The 27,855-nt window shown below is 41.4% G+C and overlaps 1 protein-coding gene across 17 annotated transcripts in view; it reads right to left on the bottom strand.

Annotated features, from left to right (window-relative positions):
• ANK2 (ankyrin 2) overlaps nt 1-27,855 on the bottom strand; it is a 310,153-nt gene that overhangs the window by 146,968 nt on the left and 135,330 nt on the right. For 4 of the 17 annotated variants that reach the window (XM_060278514.1, XM_060278523.1, XM_060278552.1 and 1 more), the window contains exon 1: nt 6,554-7,784. The exons of the other annotated variants lie outside the window; for them this stretch is intronic. In XM_060278514.1, the coding sequence (XP_060134497.1) occupies nt 6,554-6,676 (123 nt within the window). In that variant the 5' untranslated portion in view covers nt 6,677-7,784. Of the gene's footprint in view, nt 1-6,553; nt 7,785-27,855 lie in introns of those variants that run through there. 17 annotated transcript variants of the gene reach the window in all.

Here is a 27,855-nt window from a genome sequence, read left to right as displayed (position 1 = left end):
CTTGTTCAAGGCGTTGGTATTGGTGTAGAAAGCCCTACAAAGCTTGGGACCGGATACCTAAAAGATTGACTCATCCCGCAACATACCCAAATGATCGCAACATTCTGCAGAAGAGGTAGACCATTCTGCACAATGTCAAGATTGGGCATTTTGTGTGGCAGCACAATCCCAAGCATCTGATTACATTCTTAGTATGCTATGAATAATGGTAAGCACAAGCCTAGCTTTGGTTATTTCCTTCATGGAACTATTCAATGCCCTTCATGAAGTCTACATTTCACATGCACACAATCAGTGGAGACTGGACCTAATGTCTCACCAACCTCAAATGGAGGCTGGACCTCAATGTCTCACCAACCTCAAATGTCTCACCAACCTCAGTCTGTCCCCAGCCAACTCCTCCCTCTTACATACAACCAGTCTAGGGTGTGGCAGTGCTGTCGGCTTCCTCTTCCTAGGTCCCAATGTTGCTCTTGTAGGAAGGAGGATAGGGGGGAAACTAGAATTAGTTGGCTCTGCCTGCCATTGCCTGCCCATCACTGACTCTGGCTTTACCTACTGTTGACCTCCCATTATCTTGTTCATCAGTTTTCGAAACATTCCTAACTTTCGAAATATGTAGATATACAGACTTTGCTGCCAGAGATGTTTAGTACTTATGCCCCTTTCACATATTCTAAGCACTGTTGCCAACCTTTTCCACTTTCCTAAAAAAATGAAAGTAACAAAAAAAAAACTAAGCTGGTTCCCTTGAAAGGCAGATGTTATTTCAGCAATCATCTACATCTGGGTCACAAACATAGTTATCATAGGATTATATATTAGCAGCAAACATTTAATCTACTCTGGAAGTGAGCATACATGGTTTTGATATGGAAATGTGTTTTTTGAAGAAAAAAAGTTTTCACATTCATCTGCATCTGAAAGGAGTTGAGAATTTATAGTTCAGATTTAGGACAGTGGTCAAAAACATTCTTTGAAAATGAAGATAACCAAATGTAATTATTTATTCCTGAGAAGAAAGTCTGATTTTGAAAGCTCAAATATTTTCCTAAGTATTTATGGGTCTGTTTGGGCCCTCTTATAGACTTCTTCAAACAGCATACAGTTCAAACTAAGGAATTAGACGACTGAAATCCTCCAGCACAAATTTCCGCTCCCATCAGCCCCAGCAATCATGACCAATGGTCAGGAATGATGGTTCAGCAACATCTGGAGGGCATCATAACAGCTGCCCATGCTGTAGAGGCTGCCTCCATTTAACAAGCAGTTCATGTAGAACAGCTCCCCACAGGTACCAAGACATTGTCTTCATGATTTGCAGAAATCCTTTAAAAGATTTGTGGTGATATAGCAAACTGATTTGATCTCTAAGATGAGCGACTGAGGTAGAGCTTTATCACAAGGTGAGTGAAACATGCTGTTATTCTGACAAATGAAGATTTAAAAATCCTGCAGTGCCTGCGCTCAAAACACAGTTGTGGACACAAAGCATATTTTTAAATGTTAGAGGTGAATAATTGTGTGTGTGTGTGTGTGTGTGTGTGTGTTTGTGCATGTATGTATGTGTATGTTATATATTTATATGTGTGTACACACACACACACACACACAGGGTTCCTTTTGTACTTTAGAGCTACCCATATTAATATGTAACAGAAGATTTGGCAATCAATATGTACTGTAAGTAGATGTACTCAAGTCTGCAGCTCCTGCCATGCATACTCTCTTCTCACTGCCTATTCTCTCCCATTCCCTCTCTCTCTCGGAAACAAGTTATTAATTACTTCACCCAGTGAAATGGAGTATCCAGATATGAGCAGGGTCCATTTCCACCAAAACTAAAATGAAAACCAATGGCTGCATTTTATCCAACATGCACTTTCCCTGCAGTCGCTTGTTTTCTGCTGCTGAATTTTAAACATCTTTTCAAACTGCTTTCACTGGGACTAGCTGTCTCATCATATCTAGTTACGCCCTCTTGCACACCGAGGCAAATTAAGACTCTCAGATTCACTCTCAACTCAAGCCTAATTTCCTAATTGATTCTGAACTCTACTTCAGAGGAGGGTCGGAACATGGGATGGTGCAGAAGAATGAAAAGAAAATGAAAGACGCCTCATATAGGTGCCTCGGAGCTTGTCTGAGGCCCGGGGTGGGAGACTTGTTCGGATAAGGTAATAAACTCAAACCAAAAGGCAGTATGTCCTTAGCGGGGATCCCCAGCCAACTTAGCCCTCAGAAAAACGGGGCAAGTGTACTTGGCTGCCCTGCCCCCCTACACGCAGGGGCGTAGCGAGGCGCCGCGACACCCGGGGCGGCAAATTGCCATGCACACAGGGGGGCACGGCATCGCTACGTAATGTCACATGCATCATTGGCGCCTTGGTGCAGACTTTTTACCGGGAAGCTGGAGGCTCGGCTTGGGAGTCGCGGGGGTGGGGGCACCAAGTGGCACACCCCCCAGAGTGGAACCTGGGGCGTACCGCCCCCATACCCACCCCATTGTGACGCCCCTGCCTGCATGAGCCTGTAGTTCTCTTTGAGATGGTAAATCTATGTCTGGGCTGCACCTCTTCAGGCTGCAGGCTAGAGGAGCTAACATGGCTGAATGCTCACTCCTCCATAAAAATAACAACTTGCATGCAAAAAGTTAGCATCCCAAGGAAAGGCTAGAACATGTCTTCCTAATATCAAGCTTTTTTGTGTGTCTTTGAAGAAGCATCTGATCACACTCATCTGATTCTTCTAGACTTCTCCATGTTCCAACCGTCTTTTCCTAGGTGCCCCATCTACTGTATGTCTATATCCTTTCAATGTCCAACCTTTCTCTAGAATCTGGATGACTTGCTATGGCTGCTCAGCCAATAGAAAGCAGAGACTCTTAGGGATAGAGACCTTTCTGAGTGGCTTCCTATCAACAACCAAAAAACCCTTCAGCTCATAGATATGCCAGTGTTTCTCGGACTTTATAAAACCATATCCAGTTATTTCTCAGCATAGTTTTCACTGATATGCAATACTCTTCATTGCTGTATCAATATTTGGAAGTAATTTTATGGGGGAGGGGGGTTAGATCTTATGTTTATCTCCCCACCCCCACCCCTTTAAAAAGAAAATCTAAAATTAAAATTAAACAAAAAATCCCTGCATCCTGCTATAAACTTACTTGATCTTCCTTTCATCGCCCTAACCTAGAATATACCCACTTTGTTCTTTTATTCCATATACTGCTTCTCCCTCACCTTCTTGGTTCCTATGCAAACATGCACAACTTCCCAGTTGCCCCTCTACTCAATAGGCTACCACCTTCCCACATTTTTGCTCCTACAGACACGTTCTCCCCACTCATGTTCAATATGAGATAACAGAGCCCATAGGAAGATGCAACATCACAATCACAGGGGCATTGTGAATCACACTTTTGGAAACCATAATCCTTGACTCTTTGGAACCTGATAAGAAAAAAGAGCAAGCCAGATTGGACCTGTTGAAAATGCACACACCCTTGTCAGAGTCTCACACATACCGGTACAAACGTGAGGAAACATTAATACATAGGGCTTACGCTTTCCCCTAAAGCAAAGAGAACCAATCAAGCCATTGCTGTGTGCACAGCTGGTTTGTTTCTTAGGCATTTTGATATGTTTCCCCTCAAGCCAGATTCAATCTGAATTGAGGTGAAAAAGGACCTAGCTGCATTTAAACTGGTGCTATGTGCACAGCCTATAATTTGCCTTTGTCATCCCAATCCTGAAAGGTACTCAGGCCTTTTGTCTACCCAAAATTGTTTATGACTGCCAAGAAGGGTCTGTGTACATTCCAGATATGCTCATCACTTCACATTACACAGCATCATGCTATCTCATCCTTTGCCATGCACACAGATTTATATTTCTACAGGTAAAGGGCAACATGCTTAAACCACACCCATTCCTGTTAGAAAGCAAGTTTGCTGTGCGACTGAGGGGGCTATTTATGTAACAGTGAATGTGCAGCTGCAGTAAAAGGCAGACACAATGAGGCTGGCTGCTGAATATTAAACAGAACAAAGCAAATAGAAGCATAGTAATTCCCTGGTATATGCTGAGCACTGACCTATTATTGCTTCTGGGGAACATGCTGATCTCCCCATCCTCTGTGGCCAACATATTTCTAACATGTGGACTCCTCTAAGTCTGCCTGGTTCTAATCAAGGTCATGCAGCAGTTTGTGCAAAAGAGATGCCAGAAGGGACTGGTTTAATTATATTCAACTTTAATTAAAGAGCCTCAACATTCTGGTTTAAAACAGAGAAAATCAGAGAGAGCTCTCCAAAAATCAGTTCATTGCAAAGCAGCCTTCTACATGCACAGATGAGTTGGTAATCATATTTATATACTATACATAGCAGTAAAATATACTATATGTTTTATAAGGAAATGATCAAACATATAATCAAAGGGCTGGCTTATGCTGTAGTGTTCCATTTAGAGGATTAGGGTAGTAATCGCAATCCGCCTTCATCAGCTACACATCCCAGTGCTGCCTATATGGGAAATGGCATTCATGTCCTGATAAAGAGAATTCTAATGCAACTTAATGAACATAGCAAACAAAGCCTTCAAGAAGTCAGACAGATCACATCAGGCATCCCATAGGTATCCAGCCGTGTGTGTGTGTGTGTGTGTGTATGTGTATGTGTATGTATATATATATATATATATATATATATATATATATATATATATATATATAGTAATGAATTCAGACTGAATAATTCATTCCACAATAGCAAGGGGTGGGAATTAGATGCATTCCATAAATATACTGAAGAGGGGGAGAAAAACAAACAGCAGGAATGGCAATTCTGGCAATTTGCTAAACATATCTACATGTTAAAATATAGTATGACTGGACCTATGCCTGTGTGATATTAGCACAACAACATAGGCCGCAGGAAGGAATGTGTGTGAAGGAAGGAAGGAAGGAAGGAAGGAAGGAAGGAAGGAAGGAAGGAAGGAAGGAAGGAAGGAGAGAGAGGCAATTACCACCTGGAGCATATACCGGTAACAGCAGACAATTTATGTAGGCACATAAGACAAAGTAGCACTGCAGATGAGTTAAAATGTAGCAAATAAGGAAGCATTTCCTGTACTGTATACCAATGGCTGCTTCCCTACCTAGGTGTCCTTTGGACACACATTAACGTATCCCATTAAATGTGAATATTGTACATCTGCTTCTTTAAGCAAGACTTGAGAAAACTCAGCTGATGAAGGGTTTGTGTTCATGCACTAACAGCAGCAGCAGCAGCAGCAACAACAACAACAACAACAACAACAATTTATTTGTACCCCACCCATTTTACTGGGTTGCCCCAGCCACTCTGGGCAGCTTCCAACATATATAAAGACATAATTTAAAAATCAACATTAAAAAGCTTCCCTACATAGTGCTGCCTTCAGATGTATTCTAAAGGTTATATGGTTACTCATCTCCTTGACATCTGATAACAGGGCATTTCACAGGGTGGGTGCCACTACCAAGAAGGCCCTCTTTCTGTTTACCAAGTAAACACCCTCATGATCTCCACCTCTGACAGTGTACATTTAAACAAAAAGTCACACCTCTATACCTTCAGAGGCAAATGCCAAGTGGGAGGTGGCCCTAAAATATATGAGTGGTTCTGAGTTGCGAAGAATATAACCTCAATGCAGGTCTCCACAATATCCAACAATACCACTATTGTTGTTATATTCTCTTCCAATTTATAGAAAATCATTTTCCCTGACAAAATAAGCAACAAGCATTGGGATGGAAAGGGTGTTTTAGCTGTCACTAGCTTCCCAATCCGAAACACATCTCAGAAACAGTTGCAATATTACAAATACTTCAGAAAAGAATGGCTGGGGAATGGTTGTCAGTATTGAAAAGCGGAGAAGGAGACAACCTAAGTTAATTAAAAACACACAAAGCTTCTGCAGTTTACAGGATGAATCGCATAACAATGCTGTAATATGAACAGAGTGAAGTGCCTGTTAATAGAGGTGCAAAGGACCCATACTTGATGCCTATGGTAAGCAACAGAACAGATTGTTCTGTTGACAGCATTTGGATTTCATGTAAAACTGCATGCTAATAACCTGACAGCAAAGAATGGAAATAGAGGGGAAAGGGAATAATGTCTCCGACCTCAAAACCTATCTTGATTAAGTGCAGCACAAAATTGCAGTATTCTCTGCCAGTAAACAGTTTCAAAACAGCTGGAGGCATAAAACACCTGGCTCCTGGGTGATCAAAACAGAGCCTGGGAGCTTTGAAGATAAAAAAAAGAAAAGCAAAAGAAGTGCCACTGGCCATCTTCATATGCTTGCACCCATGTGGCTAGGAATTATTTTATTTGCTCTCACTGCAGTAAGCAAAACATTTATGGCGGGGTAGAGGATGCAAAATTTTGGAATGGAAAGTGGAAAGGGAGACATTGCTGCATAGCTTGCAGGGGACACCTGTGTACGTGTCCTATATATATTGGGGGGGGGGGAGAGTGATGGTGGGGTATGTTTGCTCATACCTTGCGCTTCCGATTTTCCCTAGAGATTTTCCTTTGCCTTTTTCTCTCCTTCTCTTTCTCCTTCTCCCTTTCATCGAGTTCAGCCTCCCGAACTTTTTTAATAGAAGCAGCGGCGTGAGCCATTTTGCAGAGGGGAGCACCTGCTCAGAGGAGTCGGTTCCCACCACACTGAGATCCAGGCGATTTGTTTATCTCGCAAGGGCACAGAGGAGGTGATGCTGGAAGGCAGAAATCCACAGGGCAATCCTCTTCCTCTTTCTCCCTCCTCCTCAGGCACCCTCTGATAGGTCACAGCTGTGATCCAGCCTCTGCAGCATCCATAATTCAGCACAAGATAGGCATATCCTGATTTTTAAGTCTCCCCCTTGCTCCCCCCCACACACATGTAGGAAGGAACATGCACACAGCGAGCTATGGAGAAGAAGCCTCACAGAAAAGCAGGAAGCACTTTAGATTTCCTGTGACAGCTGAAGAAAATTCATCCTATGCACAAATTCCACCAGCTGGAAAGGTCTCTTGGGATTCTTCCAGACGCGCTGCATATGCTTCATAGATAGCCAGGATGGAGCCACCTCTGCACAATCCTTGGAAGTGGGTAGGTAGGGGTGGACAGCTCCTTGCAGCTCCCAGCATCACCTCGTTACAGGGTGGGAAGAAAATGGTGCAGTCTGGCTTAATGACTTGCCGCTGCAACTGCCTCTGCTAAAAAGCACATGATATGCTCTGTTCTCCTCACATCTCTCCATTCCAGTCTTCCCTTCTCTTGCTTATTAAATGCAGTTATTCTCTCTCTCTCTCCCCCACCCTGCCGCCTTTCTCCACCCAAAAACAAAGGAATTGCGAGGATAAGGAGGAAACGTTGCTATGTTCAGAACAGACCGGCTGCAGCCTGTTCAGTCTGCAGGTAGCGACTTCCTAGCTAAATACATGGCTGAGTGAGCTGAGAGAGGGAGAGAGAGAGAAGGGAAGAAGCTGGGAATAGTCAGGTCCTCATTGTGTCATTTTTTTAGAGTCCACGTGAGGCTGCATTAGGAGAGCTGCATTAAGAGGCGATCCCAATGCTGCTCTGAGGGTGGACTTCAGCAAGGAAAACACACAGCATAATCTGGGCTCAGCCTGTCCCAGCCAGCTGAATTCTGTGGGGGAAGGGTAATAAAATGTAGAATATCTTAGTCTGCAGTATGCATTACTTAAAGGCTATCTGATTTGTGAAGTGCTTACATTAGGAATAAAAAAAAACAGGATGATTATGGGAGTATGAGAAATGAAAACAGAGAGTGCATCTTTTTAATTACAAAAGAGGGGGAGGGAATTATCCCCTCCCAGAACATTTCAGATGATCTTTTATTATCTTTTATATTAGGGGCAGATGGGGTGGGGTCTATCATCCCCTGACTGCATATCCCACAGCTTGCATATCCCACAGATTACATATCCCAACAGCCTATCCTTGCAAAACACCAGCCCCGCCTACCTAGGAAGTATTTGCTCCTGCAAATGCATTCATTATAACAATGATTGATTGAAATCGGCACAGCTACCCCTTTCGAGACACACGTAAAACAACGAGCTTGAAAAGCCACAGCAAAACCGGAAGTCTCTCTCAGCCCATAATTGAGCAAGTAAGCAATGCACATAAATGGTCCTTACCCTAATCCAAGTGAGGAATCATGCATTCATCTATTTTTAGCACAACATTGTCCAAAGCGTAAGGTAATGGGTATTTCCAAAAACTCTTCGATTAAAGGGCCCTAACTTGGCTGTACTGCAATGGCTGAAATGCTACAGAAGAGCTCTTCTCAGGCCCAGTGTCTGCATTTCAGCATCAGCAAGGCACAAAAGACAGCCTATTACTAAAGAGATCCAGACATTAGGAAAGTGTTCCAAGGGAAGTGAATGGAAGTTCCACTGGGTAACAAACAAACTCACCAGCTTCCACTAGCGAGTGCATCACTTAACCTGTGCTAAGGAATGTAATAGTACACAATAATAATAATTTATTATTTATACCCCTCCCATCTGGGCGGCTTCCAACAAAATACTTAAAATACACTAAAAACTTTGTAAACAGTGGTTTTGGGGGTGGGCACGCCACATTCTAAATGTACCTGCAAACACTGGTCCCCACATGCTCCACCCCTGACTTGTCTGCATTGAGTGGACATGCCTAAAGGGTGCTTCGTATCATGCTCACTAAATGAGCTTAAGAGCCTTTATGTGATCCTGAATTATGAAGACACTTAGAAGCCCCATACAGACCCTCCTACTCAATGTGGGAAAGTCACAAGTGTTGGGGACCAGCATGCATAGGGATGATGTATACACCCTGCACCCACTTTTCATGTTTACATCACACCTGAATAGGTGAAGGCAGCATCAAGGAGAAACCCTGACATGCTCAAGATTTGGGGGAAGGGAAGGGGATCTGCTTGGTGCCACAATAAGCCTTTGAGACATCTGCACTTCTCACTGCTTTTCAAGTGTCTCTGAGACTCTGCAAAAGATGGATGAAGGCTCCCCCCACTGGCACCAATCTTCCCAGCTCACAACTGTGAAGGTAAAAGGTAAAAGGATTCTCACCTCAAGCCATCCTGACTCTTGAGCACAGTATGACATTCCTGCCCCTCCCACTGCTAAGAGAGCAGGGCATGTGGTAAGCACAAATATTTGATGGCCACCAAGTAAGGGACCCAGGTGGCGCTGTGGTTAAACCACTGAGCCTAGGGCTTGCTGATCAGAAGGTCGGCGGTTCGAATCCCTGTGACGGGGTGAGCTCCCGTTGCTTGGTCCCAGCTCCTGCCAACCTAGCAGTTCGAAAGCACGTCAAAATGCAAGTAGATAAATAGGAACCGCTACAGCGGGAAGGTAAACGGCGTTTCCATGTGCTGCTCTGGTTTGCCAGAAGCGGCTTTGTCATGCTGGCCACATGACCTGGAAGCTATACGCCGGCTCCCTCGGCCAATAATGCGAGATGAGCGCGCAACCCCAGAGTCGGTCACGACTGGACCTAATGGTCAGGGGTCCCTTTACCTTTACCTTTAAGTAATGCAAAAGGCTAAGGAAAAGCCTTCCACTGGAGTAAGTAAAGCAAGCAGAAGACGCTTGGTGGACTAGGGGAATGCTGTGGATGTAGTGCATCTTGATTTCAGCAAGGCTTATGACAAAGTCCCCCATGATACTCTTGCAGAGAGTCTGGTAAAACATGGGCTGGACGAGGTAACCATTAGGTGGATTTGTAGCTGATTGACTGACCAAATCCAAAGGTTGCTCACTAAATGTTCCTCTTCATCCTGTAAAAAAGTGGCAAGTGGGGTGCCACAGGATTCTGTCCTGTTGTTCAACATCTTTATAAATGACTTAGATGAAAGTATTGAGGGAATGCTCATCAAATTTGCAGATGACACCAAACTGGCAGAGGTAGCCAATGCCATAGAAGACAGAATCAGGACTTAGGATGAGCTCAGCAGATTGAAGAACTGATCCCAAATTAACAAAATGAATTTCAACAGGGACAAATGGGAGGTTCTATACTTAGGCAGGAAGAACCAGCTGCACCAATATAAGATGGGGGGCACCTGGTTTGACAGTAGTACGTGTGCAAAGGATCTAGAGGTCTTAGTAGACCACAACCTTAACTTGATTCAACAGTGTAATGCAGCACCAAAAAACGATAATACTATTCTAGGCTGCATCAACAGAATTATAATGTCCCAATCAAGGGAGGTCATAGTCCTGTTCTAGTATGCCTTGGTCAGACCACACCTGGAGTATTGTGTCCAGTTCTTGGCACCACAATTTCAGAAGGATATTGACAAGTTGGAATATATGCAAAGGGGGAAAACCAAGAATCAAGCGTCTGGAAACAAAGCCTTATGAGGAACAGTTGGGTATGTTTAGCATGATAAAGAAGAGACTGAGAGGAAATATTATGACCATCTTCAAATACCTCAGGGGCTGTCACATGAAAGATGGAGGAAGCTTGTGTTTTACTGCTCCAGAGTCTAGGACCCAAACCAATGGATTCAAGTTACAAGAAAGGAGATTCTGACTAAACATCTGGAAGGACTTTCTGACTGTAAGGGCTGTTCCACAGTGAAACGGACTCCCTCAGAAGGTGGCGGACTCTCCTTCCTTGGAGGTTTTTAAGACAGATGGCCATTGCAGGGGGTTGGACTAAATGACTCTTAGGGTTCCTTCCAAGTCTACAATTATATGATTCTATGAGTAAAGGAGCAAACAAGTCTCTGCAAGGTACAGCAATATCCTTGTGAAAGAGTATGTTATGCAAATCTGAAAGGAATACATTTTTATTTCTCCTAGTCTGGAAATATTTTATTGCCATCCCAGGGGCGGTATTTCAAAGCCGCTCTTTTGTTTATCACCAATTACTGCTAGTGTGAATGGCCACCGTATTTATTTTGCACACATTTAAAATTTAATTGAATTGTCAGGTGGAAATTTTGACATTTCCTTGTTATTTGACTCTCATTTTCTTCTCTACACACTCTGTGTATGTGTGTGTGCGTGTGCGTGTGTGTGTGTGTATATATATATATACATACACACACACACACACACACACAAAAAAAACTGCCATGTAAAGTGGACTACAGTCAACAGACACTTATGACATAAAAAGAATTCTTAGTCTTTAAGGTCCCATAAGACTCTTTGTTGATTTCACATGAGATTATGGGACATCCAAATGCTCATTTAGTACATCTTTACATCATTACACAACAAATCAGTGATTAGGCAACAGAGGGTTCCCTCCCCTCATTAGAAAATTCCATCCCCCATATACTTCCTTTCTTTCCTTGCTATACAAATCCCCCTTTTCGAACCTCTCCAATCCTTCAGAAAAAAATATTAATCTCTGCATTATATTTTGCTACAGCTGTTGCATCTCAGAAAATTCACTCTGCAGACTACTAAAATCTCTGCAGGGTGCCAATGTTAAGATAATCTGGTAGTTTGAGACTGCTTGAGCTGAAAATCTTCCAGTCCTAGCTTGAGTGGCAAATTAAGAAAACTTCAGACTTCACAACAGTTTGCTATTATCTTGTAGAATTGTACAGATGACCTCTGTGCCTGGAAAATAACATATATGGGAGCCACGAGGAGAAAAAGAAACATACATTGAGGAAGTCCACTAGTGAATTATGTTGATCTCTAATTGAACCATTGTATCAGCTGTAATATTTGGAGAGCTGGTCCTTCATTATAAATAGGAGGTTTTTGTTCCTTTCTTCTTTCTCCATACTAAACTCTCTTAACTACATAGATTGATAGCATTGCAGAGTTGGAAAGGACCACATGGGAATCTTTTTGTCCAAATGAAGCACCTATCCAAATATTATAGCTGGTACAATGGTGCAAGATCAACACTAGAGCACTTCCTCAATATAAGTATTTCATTCCCCGCCCCGCCCCCCAATGGCTTCCATGCATTTTATTTTCCAGCACAGAGTCAGGGAAAGCATTTCAAATGTAATATTTGTTGTAATTTACTGTTTTGTTCAAACCCATGCAGCAAATCTCACATTGTCATTAGCTTTGCAACTCATTGGGGGTATTTCATACTCACTGCTTATGTTCTACATGGTTACTCTTTTTTAATGTGGAAGGTAACTATGACTATTCCCAATATACCACCAGATACAAAAGATATATTACATACTGATTATTCTCTTCCTAATCACATTAATGGGTGCATCAGCACCTACCCAGTCAATACTAGAATAGTTTATTACAAGCTTCCCTTTCCTAATCTTTCTTTCCCAAATAAGTCATGTAACTAAACTGGAGGTCGCTGAACCGAAGGCCACATTCACTATTTTCTCATTCCTCCCCCTGTTGATCAAAGGGAGGGAGTAATTCTGTGGGGTGTTCTTTTGCAAGAATGCCAAGCAGAAGATGAGATAGTGCAAGCACTGAAAAGCTTCTACACAGGAAGGCAAATCCTTTCCAGTGGGAAGGAGAGTTGGCACAGTGTGCTACTACCTTCTCCTAAAAGACACAACCAACAATCAGGGTATATTTTAGAGTTTTCACAAGGCTTTCCTTCCCAGTGCCTGCTTATCTTCATGACTTATGCCACACCACATGAATAATAATAATAATAATAATAATACTTTACAGTATATGTCACAAATCTGACTGGTTTGCCCTAGCTACTCTGTGCAGCTTCCAGCAATTTATAAAACCACAGTAAAATGCCACACATTGCAGCTTTCCTCATACAGGGCTGCCTTCAGATGTAGTATAAAAGTCAGATAGTTGTTTATTTCCTTGACACTTGACAGGAGGGTGTTACACAGGGCGGGCACCACTACCAAGAAGGCCCTCCCTGGTTCACAATGAAGGAACCACTAGAAGGCCCTTGAAGCTGGATCTCAGTATCCGGACAATGGGGGCAGAGGCGCTCCTTCTGGTATACATGAGCTGCAAATCCAAGAGCAAAATGTGGATACAGCTTGTGGTTTGTCTGGAGCAAGACAATCCATGATCCCAGGTCTGAACACGAAGTCAAACCACAGCTTAGCTTACAAGACTGCAGCAGCACCAAAGAAGAAGCAGAGCAGCTGCAATCTCGCCTCCAAGAGCTTACATATTCACACAAAGTCATGGTTTGGCTTAGAGTTACAGGTAAACCAGCTCTACTTAAGACAGATAAGTAGTTCACACCGACAACTAAAACCAAGGAACGGGGAGAGGGAGCTGGCAATGGGTTTGCAGCTCACTCTCTTGCACACGTCTTCTTCCTACTCTCAGCATTACATGTGGCCATCACTAAATCCATGATGAAACTGATTAGGCTTTAAAAACATCTACTTTCCATTCTCAATGTGAGTTTAGGGCAGGTGCAATTACACTTCCTGCTCCAGGTCTTAAAATCCTGGTCTAAGATTCAGCCTGAAATGGGAGAAAGTGTTAGCCCTGATGCAGATCTGATCCTGAAAGGCAATTATTATGTTCTTAACTTTGCCCATTGGTCCCAGATATCAGGGAAATAATTAAATCAATGCGTGCCACTGTCCATACAGGTGAACACAGTGCAAGACATCTTGCAACATGAACTTCCTTTTGGAAGGCTGTGCTAGTTTGACATTTCAGCAATTCTTGTTTTAATACTAACCCAGTACTATGTAGACACACCTAAACACACTCAGCCGTGTGTGAGTTATGCATACATACCATATATATACTGTACCCCCTAATTATGAGTGCAGCAGGATTTATTTATTTTTAACAAGCTATAGCTAAACAGCACAAGTCAACCAGGTGAAAGCAAAAGTCATCAACAAAGGCCAAGCCCTTCATGATATTGATCTTAAAGTGGTCTAGAGCAAATAAATATTATGGTAAATAATAGGATGGTTGATCTAAGTATAGCTTGAAGTGGTCAATCATAGCCCAACGTATGCAGCATTTTATTGATCCTAAGGAGATGAAGTCCTTCTGCAGTCATCAGTCAAAAGGTTTGATGTTCAACATCCCGTTCAATAAAAACCGAGTTAGCCCTATGTAGCAGGATACCCCATCCCCTTCTGGCTATTTTTTCCACTGGAGTGTGTGTACTGTGGAGCTGTAGCTCTGCTACAAATGGTATGTAGGAGTTGAGTGGGAGGAGAAGCAGATGAACAACGAGCCTGAAAGAACAGAACACAGGAAAAAAATTATGTCGCTTCTGATACAAGTTTGATGCAACTGACTGTGGAATCAGAAAATGAAATGCAACAGGATTCCTCCGGGGTTGCTCTCTGGTTCTAGGCTCACATTGTACAGCATCCTCTGTTTACACGGCTGACACGTCCTTTCTGCTTCTAAGGCAAGCAGCTACAGAATGGGGGAGAGGAGAGAATATGGGAGAGATAAATAAAATGGACCTCACCCACTGGGCCTATAGTAAAGAGCTTTTAGCTACAGAGTGCTAGGTACAAAGGAGAAATGGCGTAGCAATAAGAACACAAGAAGAGGACGTCTGGATCAGGCCAAGGCTTATCTTGCACAGAATTCTGTTCTAACTGTGGTCAACCAGATGTATATTTGAAGTCCATGAATGAGACACGTGCAAATAGTACTTTCCTGCTCACGATTCCCAACAACTGATAATCAGTGGCATGCAATAATTGCAGCATGAAGTCAGCATCACATACTGTATAACAATAACAATTACTTAATATTTATACAGCACTTTGAAGCATTCAAAGTGTTTCATGTGCATTACCTAGTTGGAATCCATGCAGCAATGCTCTAAGGATTGCATACCACCCTGATCTATTTTTAATGAAGAGTGACTTATAAATGCTTTAAATAAACAAGGTAAATCAGCACTATTAGCTATTAGCCCTCGTATTGAAGATGGGGGAAATTGAGGTAAGAGAGTGCCTTGCCCAAGACTACTTATGTTTATGGAAAAGGCAATATATTAACCAAGGCCTTCCTGATTCACAGCTCAGTCTCTCAGCCATTTTACCCTACACCAGCTCTCAAAGTCACTCAGTAATGAATCACTCCAATCCTGCAATTGAATTTAGAAAGGGGTTGTTTAGAGGGCTAGAGGGTTGAGGGGTAGAGCAAACAAAAAGCTAATTAAAAGTTCTGCTTTAGAACAACATCTGTTAACAAGAATGTCTACCAAGATGCACTGCTCTCTGAATCAATTTATCCAATGATACCTCTCAATATAATAGAATCATAGAGTTGGAAGAGACCTAGTGTTGAATATCGTTCAACACTACCATACTAAAATGTAACAACAGCCTTTCTATAACACATTAGAATGTCCAAGGGGTTTACATTACCTCGCTGATCCTTACAATAATAATGCTAAAGTAAACACTATTAAGTGCCATATGAATGGCATGCCACTATTCCCCATTTCTTCCACACTTCTGATGGGAGAGACTGAGGCTTGGTTGGGGTCATCTGGGAAATTCATGGTACAGGCAGATATGAACCAAAGATTTTCTGATTCACAGCTCAGTCTCTTAGACAAATATAAGATAAAGACTTATGAATCCATATATGTATTTGTTTGTTCTGAAGGAGAGGACAGGAAGTAATGGCAGAATCAAACTCCCTCCTCAGCAAGGCAAGATCTACAACATAGCCAGACTGGCAACTGGAAGTTTACCTATTCAATACTAATGAACCTTATAATTGCATAGGTGCCAAGTTATCCCTTTTTTAAGGGATTTTCCCTTATGCTGAATAGGCTTCCTCGCGAGAAAAGGGAAAACTTGGCAGCTATGTAATTGCATATACCATATACATATATGGGTGCGGTTGGGTGGGTGTCCACTAACTGTTTAGACTTTACCAACTATTTTAGCCAAATTAGATACCCAACTAGTACACCCATTCTACCAGATATTCTGCTATATAATGATATTGATGTTGGCACCTGTCTATCTTGAGACAGTAGAAGAGAGCCCCTTCGAGGGTAAAGTCAAGCAGTTGGAGAGTTACAGTGACTGTAATTACTGAATCTGTGGGAAAAGTCAGAACCCTGACTGCTTCATTCAGATCATTGGCGAGACTTGAGTCTAGAGTGACTTTCCATGCAAGGCACATCACATGCTTTCCAGTGTCTTGTTATCGCAGTGAAGAAAACCAAAACCTGAAAACCCATGAATTTAACTAGCATCAAACCCACACTGCAAAATCCATCCTAACAATCAGGTGCAACCGCTTGTCAGACCAATGAAACTGGTTATATTTCAAATCTCACTGGTTAGAAAAGGCCTGAAGAACTCCAATTACAATTAACAAATCAATCAGTATTTGGTCTTGGCACTGTTTCTTGTGCCTCTGAACAGATCACGAATCTTCAGTGATAAGAGAATTTGCTTTCTTCTTCTTCTTCTTCTTCTTCTTCTTCTTCTTCTTCTTCTTCTTCTTCTTCTTCTTCTTCTTCTTCTTCTTCTTCTTCCACAAATGCAGATGGCCGACACTATAGTTCAGTTTCTTGAGTGGGAATGCTAAGATGTAATTTAAGTCTTCTGCCTGCCAGATTCTGGGCAGGGGTCAATTAGTTTCAAATATTCCCTTAATTATTACATCTTCACTGAATTGTGATTCCACCCCCAAATTCAAAATGCACACGTTCCTGATTGCCATTTGTAGCATTCACACCTACTGTAGTGGAATAGTTCACTCTCTTCCCAAATGCTTTGAAGAAGCCAGCACCAAGGACAGCGCTTACATGGGAATCTGGCAGGCTCTAGTCTAGTGAGTGGAAATTTTGAAGTGTTATCTGTGCCCTTCAGTATAACCGAAGGGCAGCAACAGACCACATAATTGGCAAAAGAAAGATACACATGGTTGCTTTCTGGAGGGAGGGGTGAGGGGGAACCTACAACAGTCCTGTCTCATAATGCATCATCCCAAACACTGTGAGACAAAAATCGAAGGAGGAAATTGTTCTGGCTCCTTTTTTAAATGAAAGGCAAAGATAAAGATTAATCACTCATCTTAAAATATTATCTATATGTAACTGCACCTCTGTAATTCTTTATATTAAATATGTTTGTGCGTGGTTCTGTTATTGTTAGTATAGTTAGGTGTTAGTTTGCACATATCATAGTATCGTAGAGTTGGAAGGGATCCTGAGGATCATCTAGTCCAACCCCCTGCAATGCAGGAATATGCAGCTTGTCCCATACGGAGATTGAACCTGCAACCTTGGAGTTATCAGCACCATGCTCTAACCAATCTACCAGTAGTTATCCAGGTATTATGTTTATGATTTGTTGTTGTTGTCAAAAATATTTATCTGATCACCGAACACAAGGTTTTGGGAACTCAGGATCCAAACACTAAGTACTTCTAAGCCATCTCTGTCTGAAAGTTTGCTTCAGATAAAAGAACTGAATTTGTGTGTCTGTCCGAGATAATGACTGGTGATTGGTAGCCCCCTGCTGGGGAACTGCTGCTTAGCAAGTAATAAGAGTTTGCTTACAGCTAACTGGAGCAGAAATGTGTTTCTTCCCCCCACTAACTTCTGCTGAAAGGCTTGCTGTGTATGGATTACAGCATCAGATTACAGTCATTGTATTTTATCTTATATAACCCACCCTGGAATAATAGGGTGAGGGGCAGGTAAGAAGCACCGTAAATAATAACAATAATAAATAATAATAATAATAATAATAATAATAATAATAATAATAATAAAATTACAGCAAACAGGATTATATCCAGGATTCCTAGTACTGTACTAAACCATCACTGCAGAACTTAAGCTATTTGGTTGGGGATAATTCTGCTGGTATGAATGAGATCACTCAACAGTAAATTGTTTGAAGTCTGCAGGTCAATTACCTGAGTTTTGAAGACACAACTATGTTTGCTAACATAAACAGCTCAGTTAAATCATTAGCAATAACTAAGATATGTTAATTAGGGACAAGACAATTTTAAATTATAATGTGAACAAAACAAATGCAAATAAATTAGGCCAAACATACAGGCAAATTAGTCAAGACTACAGGGTAAATTTAATTTTGACACTGTGTTTTCAGTAGGCATGTAATTACTTTTAAGGAATTTTGGTTTTTGTGCTGTTTCATCAGCTCTAAGCATTGAGGTGGGTTACAAATCCAGGGACATGACCCAGTTTTTCTATGTGCAGGTGGCAAATCACAGATGTTTGGCTAGACATTAGCTTCACACACCACACAGTAACCTACAAACAGTTTACCAAGGCAGTCCTATACATGTTTACCTAGAAGAAGTATGTCCAGAAACATATAGTGAAGTTTACTCCCAGGAAAGTGTGCATAGGGTTTCGACTTCTAAGTTAGGACTCTATTCTAAAGGTGACATGAGCCAGTCTTTGGGCTCATCCACACCTTTGCTTGACCCATAAGCAGACTACTGGACACAGAAGAGGAGAAGCACAAGCGCAACAGACTGGCTGCAGATGCCTGGAGCAATCCACAACTCTACCACCACAAACCACTTGCACTCCCATGCTGGATGAGCAGGAAGGCGAAGAGGCCCTTTCCTATCTAAGTGGGCTGAAGAAACATACAAGTATTATTACTACTATTTATCATCATCATCATCAGTGCTTTTCTTCTAGAAAAAAAATGTGAAGGCACTGCATACCCTTGAGTACCCCCAGAAAAAGCTGTTGTTGTTTTGTTGTTGTTGTTGAGGATATAATCTTTGGGGTGGCTTACTTATACACCCTTAGGCACCAGGTGAAAACATTCCTCTTCAACCTGGCCTTTGGCTCATTAACATCTTATACCCCTTTGAAATATGTTTGTGGGAGGGGGTTTGGAATGGGTGGGTTACTGGTTTGTTGGGGGGTTTTTTGGTATTGCTTTTAATCATGTATTTTGTGTTTTTGTGTTGCATTTTTATGATGTGAACTGCTCTGACATCTGCAGATGAAGGGTGGTATACAGACTTAACAGTAACACATGTATACCTTGATTTGCTTTAGGCCCGGGAGCCTTTACATGTACACAACATGCCTCCTCAATCATCTCTATGGGGGAGAAGCTCATTACAAGTACACCTTTGCGGTGCATCAGTGGGGGGAAGTATTTGCACGGATAATTTGAAGCATATTTGGAGTTCTGGATCAGGGCAGACCATAATCCCTGCAATTATCAATACTGCAGGTTTCCTTGGCACATAACATGACACTATATAAACTAGTAAAGGCCCTTGTAATGGAAAGTCACTAATATATAAAAGGTTCCATTTACTGTGCATCTCAAGTTTGTCTTTGAAAATGCATCCAGTAAATTCCAGACCTAAGCAATTACTTCTAGAGGTACTGGGTTCCAAATCCCTATCAAGTTCCTGAATTCTTAAACAGAACTGCTGACAGGATATAAGGAGATAATGCAGCCTAATTGATGCAGTTCCCATATTTTGTCCATCTTACAGTTTTAAAAATGGTACACCTATGTGAGTAACATCCTGATAAGCAGGATTTTAATTTCTTTCAAAACTATTGACAGATAAAAGACACAACTGCTTTAAATATAGAACATTAAATTTAGCTGATTTTGAAGGACACTAGTCAGCAAAGAGCCTGGCTCCTTGTCAAAAGACTTTTTATTACCAATTTCACAGTAGCCCAACCCATGCACAGCTGCGGTCCTCAACAAATTTCTTTCTTATATTGGCCAATCAAAGTGATTTAGAAACTGGCATCACTGATTTTGTGTGTTCTGTTTATGGAAGGGTAGAATTTAGGTACACTTCTTGAGGCTACACAGGACAGCAGCTGCACAGAAATAATGCTGCAAAGGAAGGGGAAGGGGAAGGTTGCGTCCATACAACCACTGCAGTCTGAGGCAGTTACAGATTATAGGTCACCCATTCTGACCCCAGCAGTATCAGCTCACAGCAGTGGAGTAATGTACTTCCCAGCACTGACTTTTTGCAGGCATTTTTTTTCTGCTACTCAAAAGGTAAGTGGCTCTGAACTCTGCGCATGTCATCAGCATGAATTTATAGAAAAACAGCAGCTCACATGAGCTGGATTGGTCCATTGGGCAGGCTTTCTTGCAATATAAATGGAAACAGTGTGTTTGTTTTGCAAAGTTTGTTTTGCATTTGTTTTGCAATGCAGTTTTATTGGGGAGGGGGGAAGAAAAATTGAAGAAAATTTAGAGAGAGTTTATTTGCTTTACAGTATAACTGTATAACTCTACCAAATACATGGCTATATAATGAGCCATCATATAAAGATGTACATACACAGAGAAATGTGTGCTAACAAATAAATAACAACAGCAGCAGCAATTTATTACTGGTAGCCCGCCCATCTGGCTGGGTTGCCCCAGCCACTCTGAGTGTCTTCCAAAAGAGTGTAAAAGAAAAACAGGACCCTTTAAATGCCCACAAAAATGCAGAGTGTGGATCCAGTTTCCCTTTTCTCCAGGATTAGGAAGGATTGTAGCTTGGTAGTCGAGTACCTGCTTTGCATGCCAGTCTGGCATCACCAGGCAGGACTGGGAATGCCTCCAGTATGATACCCTGGAGAACTGCTTCCATGGGTCCGTGCAGACAGTACTTAGCTACATAGACAGACTTGTCTGACTCAGTAGAAAACAACTTGCATTAAGAGGAACTAAGGAGATTATAGCATGAAGGAAGTAAAAGAGATGAAATAGAAACTGCTACAGTGATATTCAAAATGAAAATCAGATAGTGGGGAGTTGGGGAAGCCAAAAAGACAATGATTTAAAAAGTTGATTAAAGATGATATGTTTATGTTTCTGTTTGTATTGATGTTTTTTTGTTGTAATGATGTTCTTTGTATTTTTGGTATTTTTGGTATTTTTTGTTTGTTATAAAATGTTTAATAAAAAATATTTTAAAAAAAGAAAACAACTTGCTATGTTACTAAACCTCAATCCTGCAGCCCTAATAGAATTAAGATTCCAGCATTTAGTGGCAACAGAGCCAATTGCAAATTATTTCTCCCCATGCTTCAAATTATAGAAACCCTGCCAAGTGCTTGTTGGAGGCAAATGAAGTATCAGCTAGAAATGCCTCACCATTCATAATCCCGAAGCACGCTGTGCACCTATTCATTTCTGTTTACTTGGGTGAGAGTTGACAATGTCTTTTGCCTTCTAGCTGACCAAGGTTGCAGCATGACACAGGGAAAGGAGGGGTGATGGGAGTTTACCAAATCACTTCACCTGTCTGCTCATGGATCCATTACATTTGCTGCAGCTTATCCAGCTTGTGTTCAGGTCAGCCAGAAGCAGCACTGCATAAAGTGATCCAGATGGCCTATTTATAGAGCATTCATCCTGATCTGCTTGCACAAAACTTAAGCAGGGGTTTGATTATTTCCAGTCTTTACTGAGCATTCATTGTCATTTTTGCAACAAAGAGCATTCATCCTGATTTGCTCATGGAGCATTTATGCATCTCCATATTTCCGAATAAACTTCCACATCACTTTTCTGACAGCAAAAAAACTGTTCCATTTTAAAAGTGCAGTTCTTGTGCACAAAACTATATTTCCCAGTATGCACTTGAATTCCTTCCACAAAATGCTAGCAGTCTCTCTCAGCCTTCAGTCTCCTCCCCAGCCTCATCCGCATTGTGGAGGATTTCTTTCTTCCTTTACAGGGTTGATGTTCAGCATTACATTTAGATAATGCATGCGATGGATGCACTTTGAACACTTGCAAATTCAATACAAATGTTAGGTGTTGTTTCCCAACTTACTAACTTAAAATTAAAACAGAGTGAGATGAATAACATCACTTGTAAAGCCATATGATAAAAACATTTGCAATTTAAGAAAGGTATATTTTCCAAGAATGGTCCTAAACAACTTTTTTTTGTATAGAGATTACCAAAAAGAAATGTAGCTTTCAGAGAGGATGTTGTTTGCAACACGCTTGAAATAATTGGGAACACTAACGTAATCCAGCCAAGTGCACAAAGTGTTCCTTCTTGACTGTCACTTTATGTTCAGAGTTATCACAGCTTATCTGGTCATGAGAAAGAAGGGTGGAGGCAAGAACACAATTACTAGTCATGCTTTTGTTCTTCCCAATTGCAGACTCAAGTCAGCTGTTCCAGTCTTGGGTGTCTTTCTCACCGAACACAAATTCCCTTAAATTGATGTCAGGTGGTTCTAGCGAATGTGATAAATTCTTTCTAAAGACAAACAAGAATTCTCCTTAATTCCAGTCATAGAATAAGTAAAAATAAAAAATCCTTCCAGTAGCACCTTAGAGACCAACTAAGTTTGTCATAGGTATGAGCTTTCGTGTGCATGCACACTTCTTCAGATACCTGAAGTATGCATGCACACGAAAGCTCATACCTATGACAAACTTAGTTGGTCTCTAAGGCGCTACTGGGAGGATTTTTTATTTTTATTTTGACTGCGTCAGACCAACACGGCTACCTACCTGTAACTAGTCAAAGAATAAATTATTTTTATGGCTGACCCCTAAAAAAACCAAAAGATATCCCACAACATAGGGCTGCTGGGATCTCAGGTGCAAAATATAATACATAGTGGTGGTTAGGACCAGAGGCAAAGGTGGGAAGAACAATTCATGTGACTTTTCTTTAGTATAGTTTCTATGCACATTCACACAGACCTCTGTCTGAGAAGCAAGGTTATTGAGGCTTGTGGCTGGGGGGGGGGTGTGTGCTGGGAGAATCAAAGGGCCATATAGAGAGGCCCCTGTGAATGATTCTCACTGTAATGGGACCCTTTCCTAGACCTGTAGTCCTAGTGTAAGAAAAAAGTCATAGGATAAATAAGACAGGCTTGCAAGAATGTGGCCAAAGCATCTTTGTGAGTCTGCTATAAACTGTTCATTATAGAGTCACAATTTTACCTGTACATTTGCAGGGGTACAAAAAGAGTCTTGAGAGATATACAGATCTACCGTAAGACTGATGCTTGGTGAAGCTTATTTCTGAGTAGTCATGCATAGGTTATGTGCTGTTAGTTCAGTACTGTAGTTATAACACATAAAGGTAGCTTAATTAGTAAGAATGAGGCTGAAATCCTATACATACTTGCACAAGAATAAGTTAAACTCAGTGAGTTACTTCTAAGCAGACATGCATAGGAATCTAATCTATTCTCCAGCATAGCTCAACATCAGAAACGGCATGCACAAACTGCTTGGCACATACCTACAACAGAGAAACACAGTTACTCAAATGCATTTTGAAGATAATTTACAAACCAATCCAATGCATATTAATTCAAGAGATCATGCAGCTTGTTCTCAAATAAATGTGCTTAGGACTATAGCCTTAGGCCAAAATTCTACACATACGAATCATTTCTAACTCAGATTTTGCCTATTTTCCATTGACATAACACACTGCTTTCAGTGAGATGGGACTTCTTTCCTGGTAGTCACAACTATTTCAGACTCCTATCAATGTAGATGTGCAGTTAGGATTTTGTTTTGTTCCAATATGCATCATTTGATGCTGAATCTAATTTGCCCATTCAGTGAAACTGCAAATTTTAATGAATGGTTGAGAAATGTTACGTTTGAGTTTGATGGCCTATTGATAAAATACCATCTGTGGCTACACTTGCCAGTAGTGAAGCTTTTTCTTTGTCACTTGTATTTGACAACAGTTCTTCAAATATATCATGGAGCTATATTAAACTAGTGCATAGTTGGTGTCTTCTTTTGACCCCAAGTTTTGGGTGATTGAAACGCCCTGCAGAGTTCAGAAACACAGGAATTCCAAAGAAAGATGTGCAAACCACTGGGAATGACCAGGTCTAATGATTTATTAAAGAAGGGAACAAACTTACAGCAAAGGTCCAATGGCTCCCTCCTCACATAATTCTGTGGGACAGACTCCACAGCGAGGAGATGGCTTTTCTGCACCCAAGTTAATATACACACAATCTTTATAGGCCCAGGCATGTCAAATGGGGACATAGGTGGCTTGTGTTAACCATTACCCCCCCCTCTAGCTATGCCTGGGACTTGGGGATGCATCAAAGTGTGTGAAACCTGTATGAGCTCATTGCTACAGCTGCTACCAATTAGGTAAGGGTCATCTTGACCATCAATATGCTGCAAGGAGGGCTTCCAGACCAGCTCACTTTTTCCAGTGAACACAGTGATGTATTTCGTCGTTATTGGTGGTGGCTAAGTGGGGGCCCCAATCATGCATGCCCAATGGCAGAAAGATAAGTGCAGGACTTGGGCCGTAGAACCTTATGAGGATGGGAATGAATTTTTAAGAGGCACAGGAGCCTATTTTCTGCATGCCATTGGTACACAACAGGAAAAGGTGTGTGTGGCATGAGAAAGAGAAAAATGTGGTGATCCTTCTCCATATCCAGGATGAACGCAGCACTGTAATTAAGGTCCTTCCCTTTTCCAGGATATCTGTGTATTGAGCTTCACAATTTTTCAGGCTGTCTTCTACAGGCTTCAATGACTGATGTTATTATATGAATGATTTCTGAATGAACCTCAAGAGTTTCATTATTCTGTTAACTCCATTGTTATTCCCGTGGTAGATCTTGTTTAGTTCACAGTTATCAAACTATATTGCTGTAACTTTTGCTCTACTGTAATTCAGTAGAGACACACCAGTAACGCTTGTTCCAAGTGAATAGGCTGTACTGTATTATATTGGGCAACCATGCACCAATAATAACAAACATCAAAACTTCTTCAGTTTAAGAGCTATTTCCCTAAGCTACCACCAGAGGGCACCCTTCCTACAAAACAATGGAAACTAGGATGGGCTACATAAAATGAACAGCTACAAACTGTTTGAAAATTCAGTTAGTCTACTTAAAGATTTTTATCACAGTTAGACCATCTTTTTAAAATGTACATTTATGTTTTAAAAATGCACGTCTCATATACAAATCTTCATATACATACAAACAGACCCTTTGACATTGCCTTTATACTGGATTTAATGAAGGCTTCAAATAGAAATTCTATATACAGTTGACGGTTTGCATCCCAAGGCAGGCTGGGGTTAAGAACAAATCTGTGACTTGCAAAATCTTGTATTTTTACACTCCTTAAACCACTTCAATCCCTGCTGCTTTACGCAAGGGACTTGGCATTCAGCATACATAATCCAGAAGCGTTGAAATCACTAAGGAATTGCTTACTTTACTTTTTACACCCCCACCCCCACACACCCCTGCTTAGTTTCCATCACCACAGAGATGTCTGGTGCACCCTAACTTAAAACACTCAATGAAAATCTTCCAGGGCAACCTCAGTTTTACAGTTTTCAATTAGCATCTCCATTTCTAGTTATTCTACTTTTGAAATAGCACCTTCCTTGAGATTCCCAGTAGCCAAACTGGCACATTTTTATTCACCCAAATAACCATTTTAAATAAAATGTCAGTGTTTTCTTACTCCAGTAGTTGCAAAAAAAAAAAAAAAAAACCAGTTAGCAGCTCCTCACTTTTTTCAGTTTTATCAGTATTTCATTCTCATGCTATCACCTGCAGTGTAAAGAGAGTAAATCTGAAATGCCAGACATCTCGTGGCAAATCATGATTGTTGCCTTCTTTGGTAGTGCTGATACCTCAATATGTAAACATTTTTATTTATAGTCAAAGATGACTATGATGTCCCATAAATACTATTGGAAAAGCAGGTGCTATAACATTAATATGAGCAGATATGGACCAAAAATCCATGGACCTCCACGTAAAAGCAGGGTATTTTTTTTAAAGGCCTGATATACATCTCTATGTATCCATCTATCTAACAATGTTGTTTACACTACCCTGCCAAATCAGACAAAGCTGCTATAGGCCTGTCTCCTCAATCTCCACTAGATGTCGCTCAGTCTACAGTGTCGACTTCTGACCACGCCTAATTTTTAAAATCCTTGAGAAACAAATAGAAAACAGTGACAAATTGCCTGGAGTCCATAGAGGCAGAGTTTTCCAGACATTTTGTTCAACAATTGAACACTTAAAGAGATTAGCACCTATGCATGAGAGGAAAGAAAACCCTCAGGAGGGGAGGAGAGGGGGCTGGTCGCTTCTATTGTCCTGTTTTAAACAAAGGACTACATCAGCCTTTACGGACCTGGTGTCCTCCAGATGTTTTGGTCTACAACTCCCATCAGTTGTGCTGCCCGGGGCTGGCAGGAGTTGTTGTCCAAAACATCTGGATGGCACCAGGTTTTCTCATTTCTGAATTGGAAAGAAAAGAATAACAGTGGATGGCAGGAATACAGCTCTCAAAGCACCAAGTCCAGGTTTCACCCTTTAAAGTCAACCCCAAAGGAGAGAAAAGAACACAAGGAAATGCTTTAATTATTGGTGGATTTGGGGGTTTGTTGTTTTGTTTTCAGAATCCTAGAATTGTAGAGTAGGGAGGGACCCCAAGAGCCATCTAGTCCAACCCCCTGCAATATGATTTCTATACAATTAAGGAATCCTGCCCACAGGCAGGGTTGCCAACATGAATAAAATATTGGGGAGGCCCAGGTAAGCCCCACCCCACATAATTGATCGCATGATGTGGTACACGCACACCATTTTAATGTCAATGCCCATCAACTTTGGGGGACCCACATCCGTCCCTGTGTAGGCTCGAATCACCAAGCTTTGGGTACACACACTGGTCAGAGAAGGCTTTCACTGCTTCAAATAAAAAACAAATATTATTTATCTTATTGTTTTCAGAGATAGCCATGAAATGCTTTAAAAGGGGGCTTTTTTTAAAAAGCTCACCCTTAAATAGATGAGCACTTTAAGAACACAGCACTATTGCCAAAGACAAAGTTGCCAAGATTAGTCTCTCCGTGATAAATTCTGCCCACTCCAGCCACAACAGGTAAGAATTAGGGTCACCATCTTTTGAATCTTCAATCCTCTCGAAAATCAGAGAATAGGTCTGGATATATACTGGGCCAGCCCAAGATATTGCACACACAGAAACCAACTGGACTAGCAGATGAATTGTAGGGTAGATGAACAACATACATTTAAAGCGCATTAAAAAAATAAATCCATATATTTGTGACCATAGCATACAAAAATGCATTATATTATGCATGTGCTCTACCACTCACCTAAAGCATTCTTGTTATGTATGCAGGCATCGTAGGCCAAAGCCAGGCTGTATGCATGACACTGCAGGTCTAGGCCTTAATGCCTCCTGGAGTTCAGGTGCTTCACCTGCATAACAAAAGACAGGGAGGATTCTAAAACCCTCCAATGATATTTGCAGGTAACTGGCAGGCAGCCAATCCATGCTGCGATAGGGCCAGCGTTATGATTCGCCAGTCACAGCATTAGGCGACCTATCACAGGCGGGGCCAGGTGTTTTGCCTGGGACAGCTTAAAGTGTATATAAATACTGGCCTGAGTGCCCCTGTTTGCCATTTTTGTTCTTCTTGTTCCTGGTGTTACAATAAATCCCTTTGAGCTGAATTCTGGTCTTGGGTCATGCCTGAACCCACCTACACCTCACCTCCTTTACTTCCTTTTTGCCTCCATATTTTTGCATTTCTATTTTGACAGAAAGAGAGGCGAAACGCCAGCAACAAAAGCGGATAAATGTAAGCAAACAACACCCTACAAGGCACAATCACTGCCAAAGGTGTAACAACTTATAAAAACTGGTCTCCCAGCAAGAAGGTAAAATATTACTAAAGGAGGTCAAATCACGGTAGGGAATAGGCCAGAAGATGTCTGAAAGACACTAAAGGGAACAGAAAGCCTACTGTTTATGGGGAACATATATTTAAAGTGCTGGGTCTTAAAACTATTACATCGGTAAAACCTCCGAATAGAAAAAACAAAGGCTGGC

Source organism: Zootoca vivipara, chromosome 9 (genome assembly GCF_963506605.1).
Source record: "Zootoca vivipara chromosome 9, rZooViv1.1, whole genome shotgun sequence".
NCBI lineage: Eukaryota > Metazoa > Chordata > Lepidosauria > Squamata > Lacertidae > Zootoca > Zootoca vivipara.
This window is presented reverse-complemented; position numbering and strand designations above follow the sequence as displayed.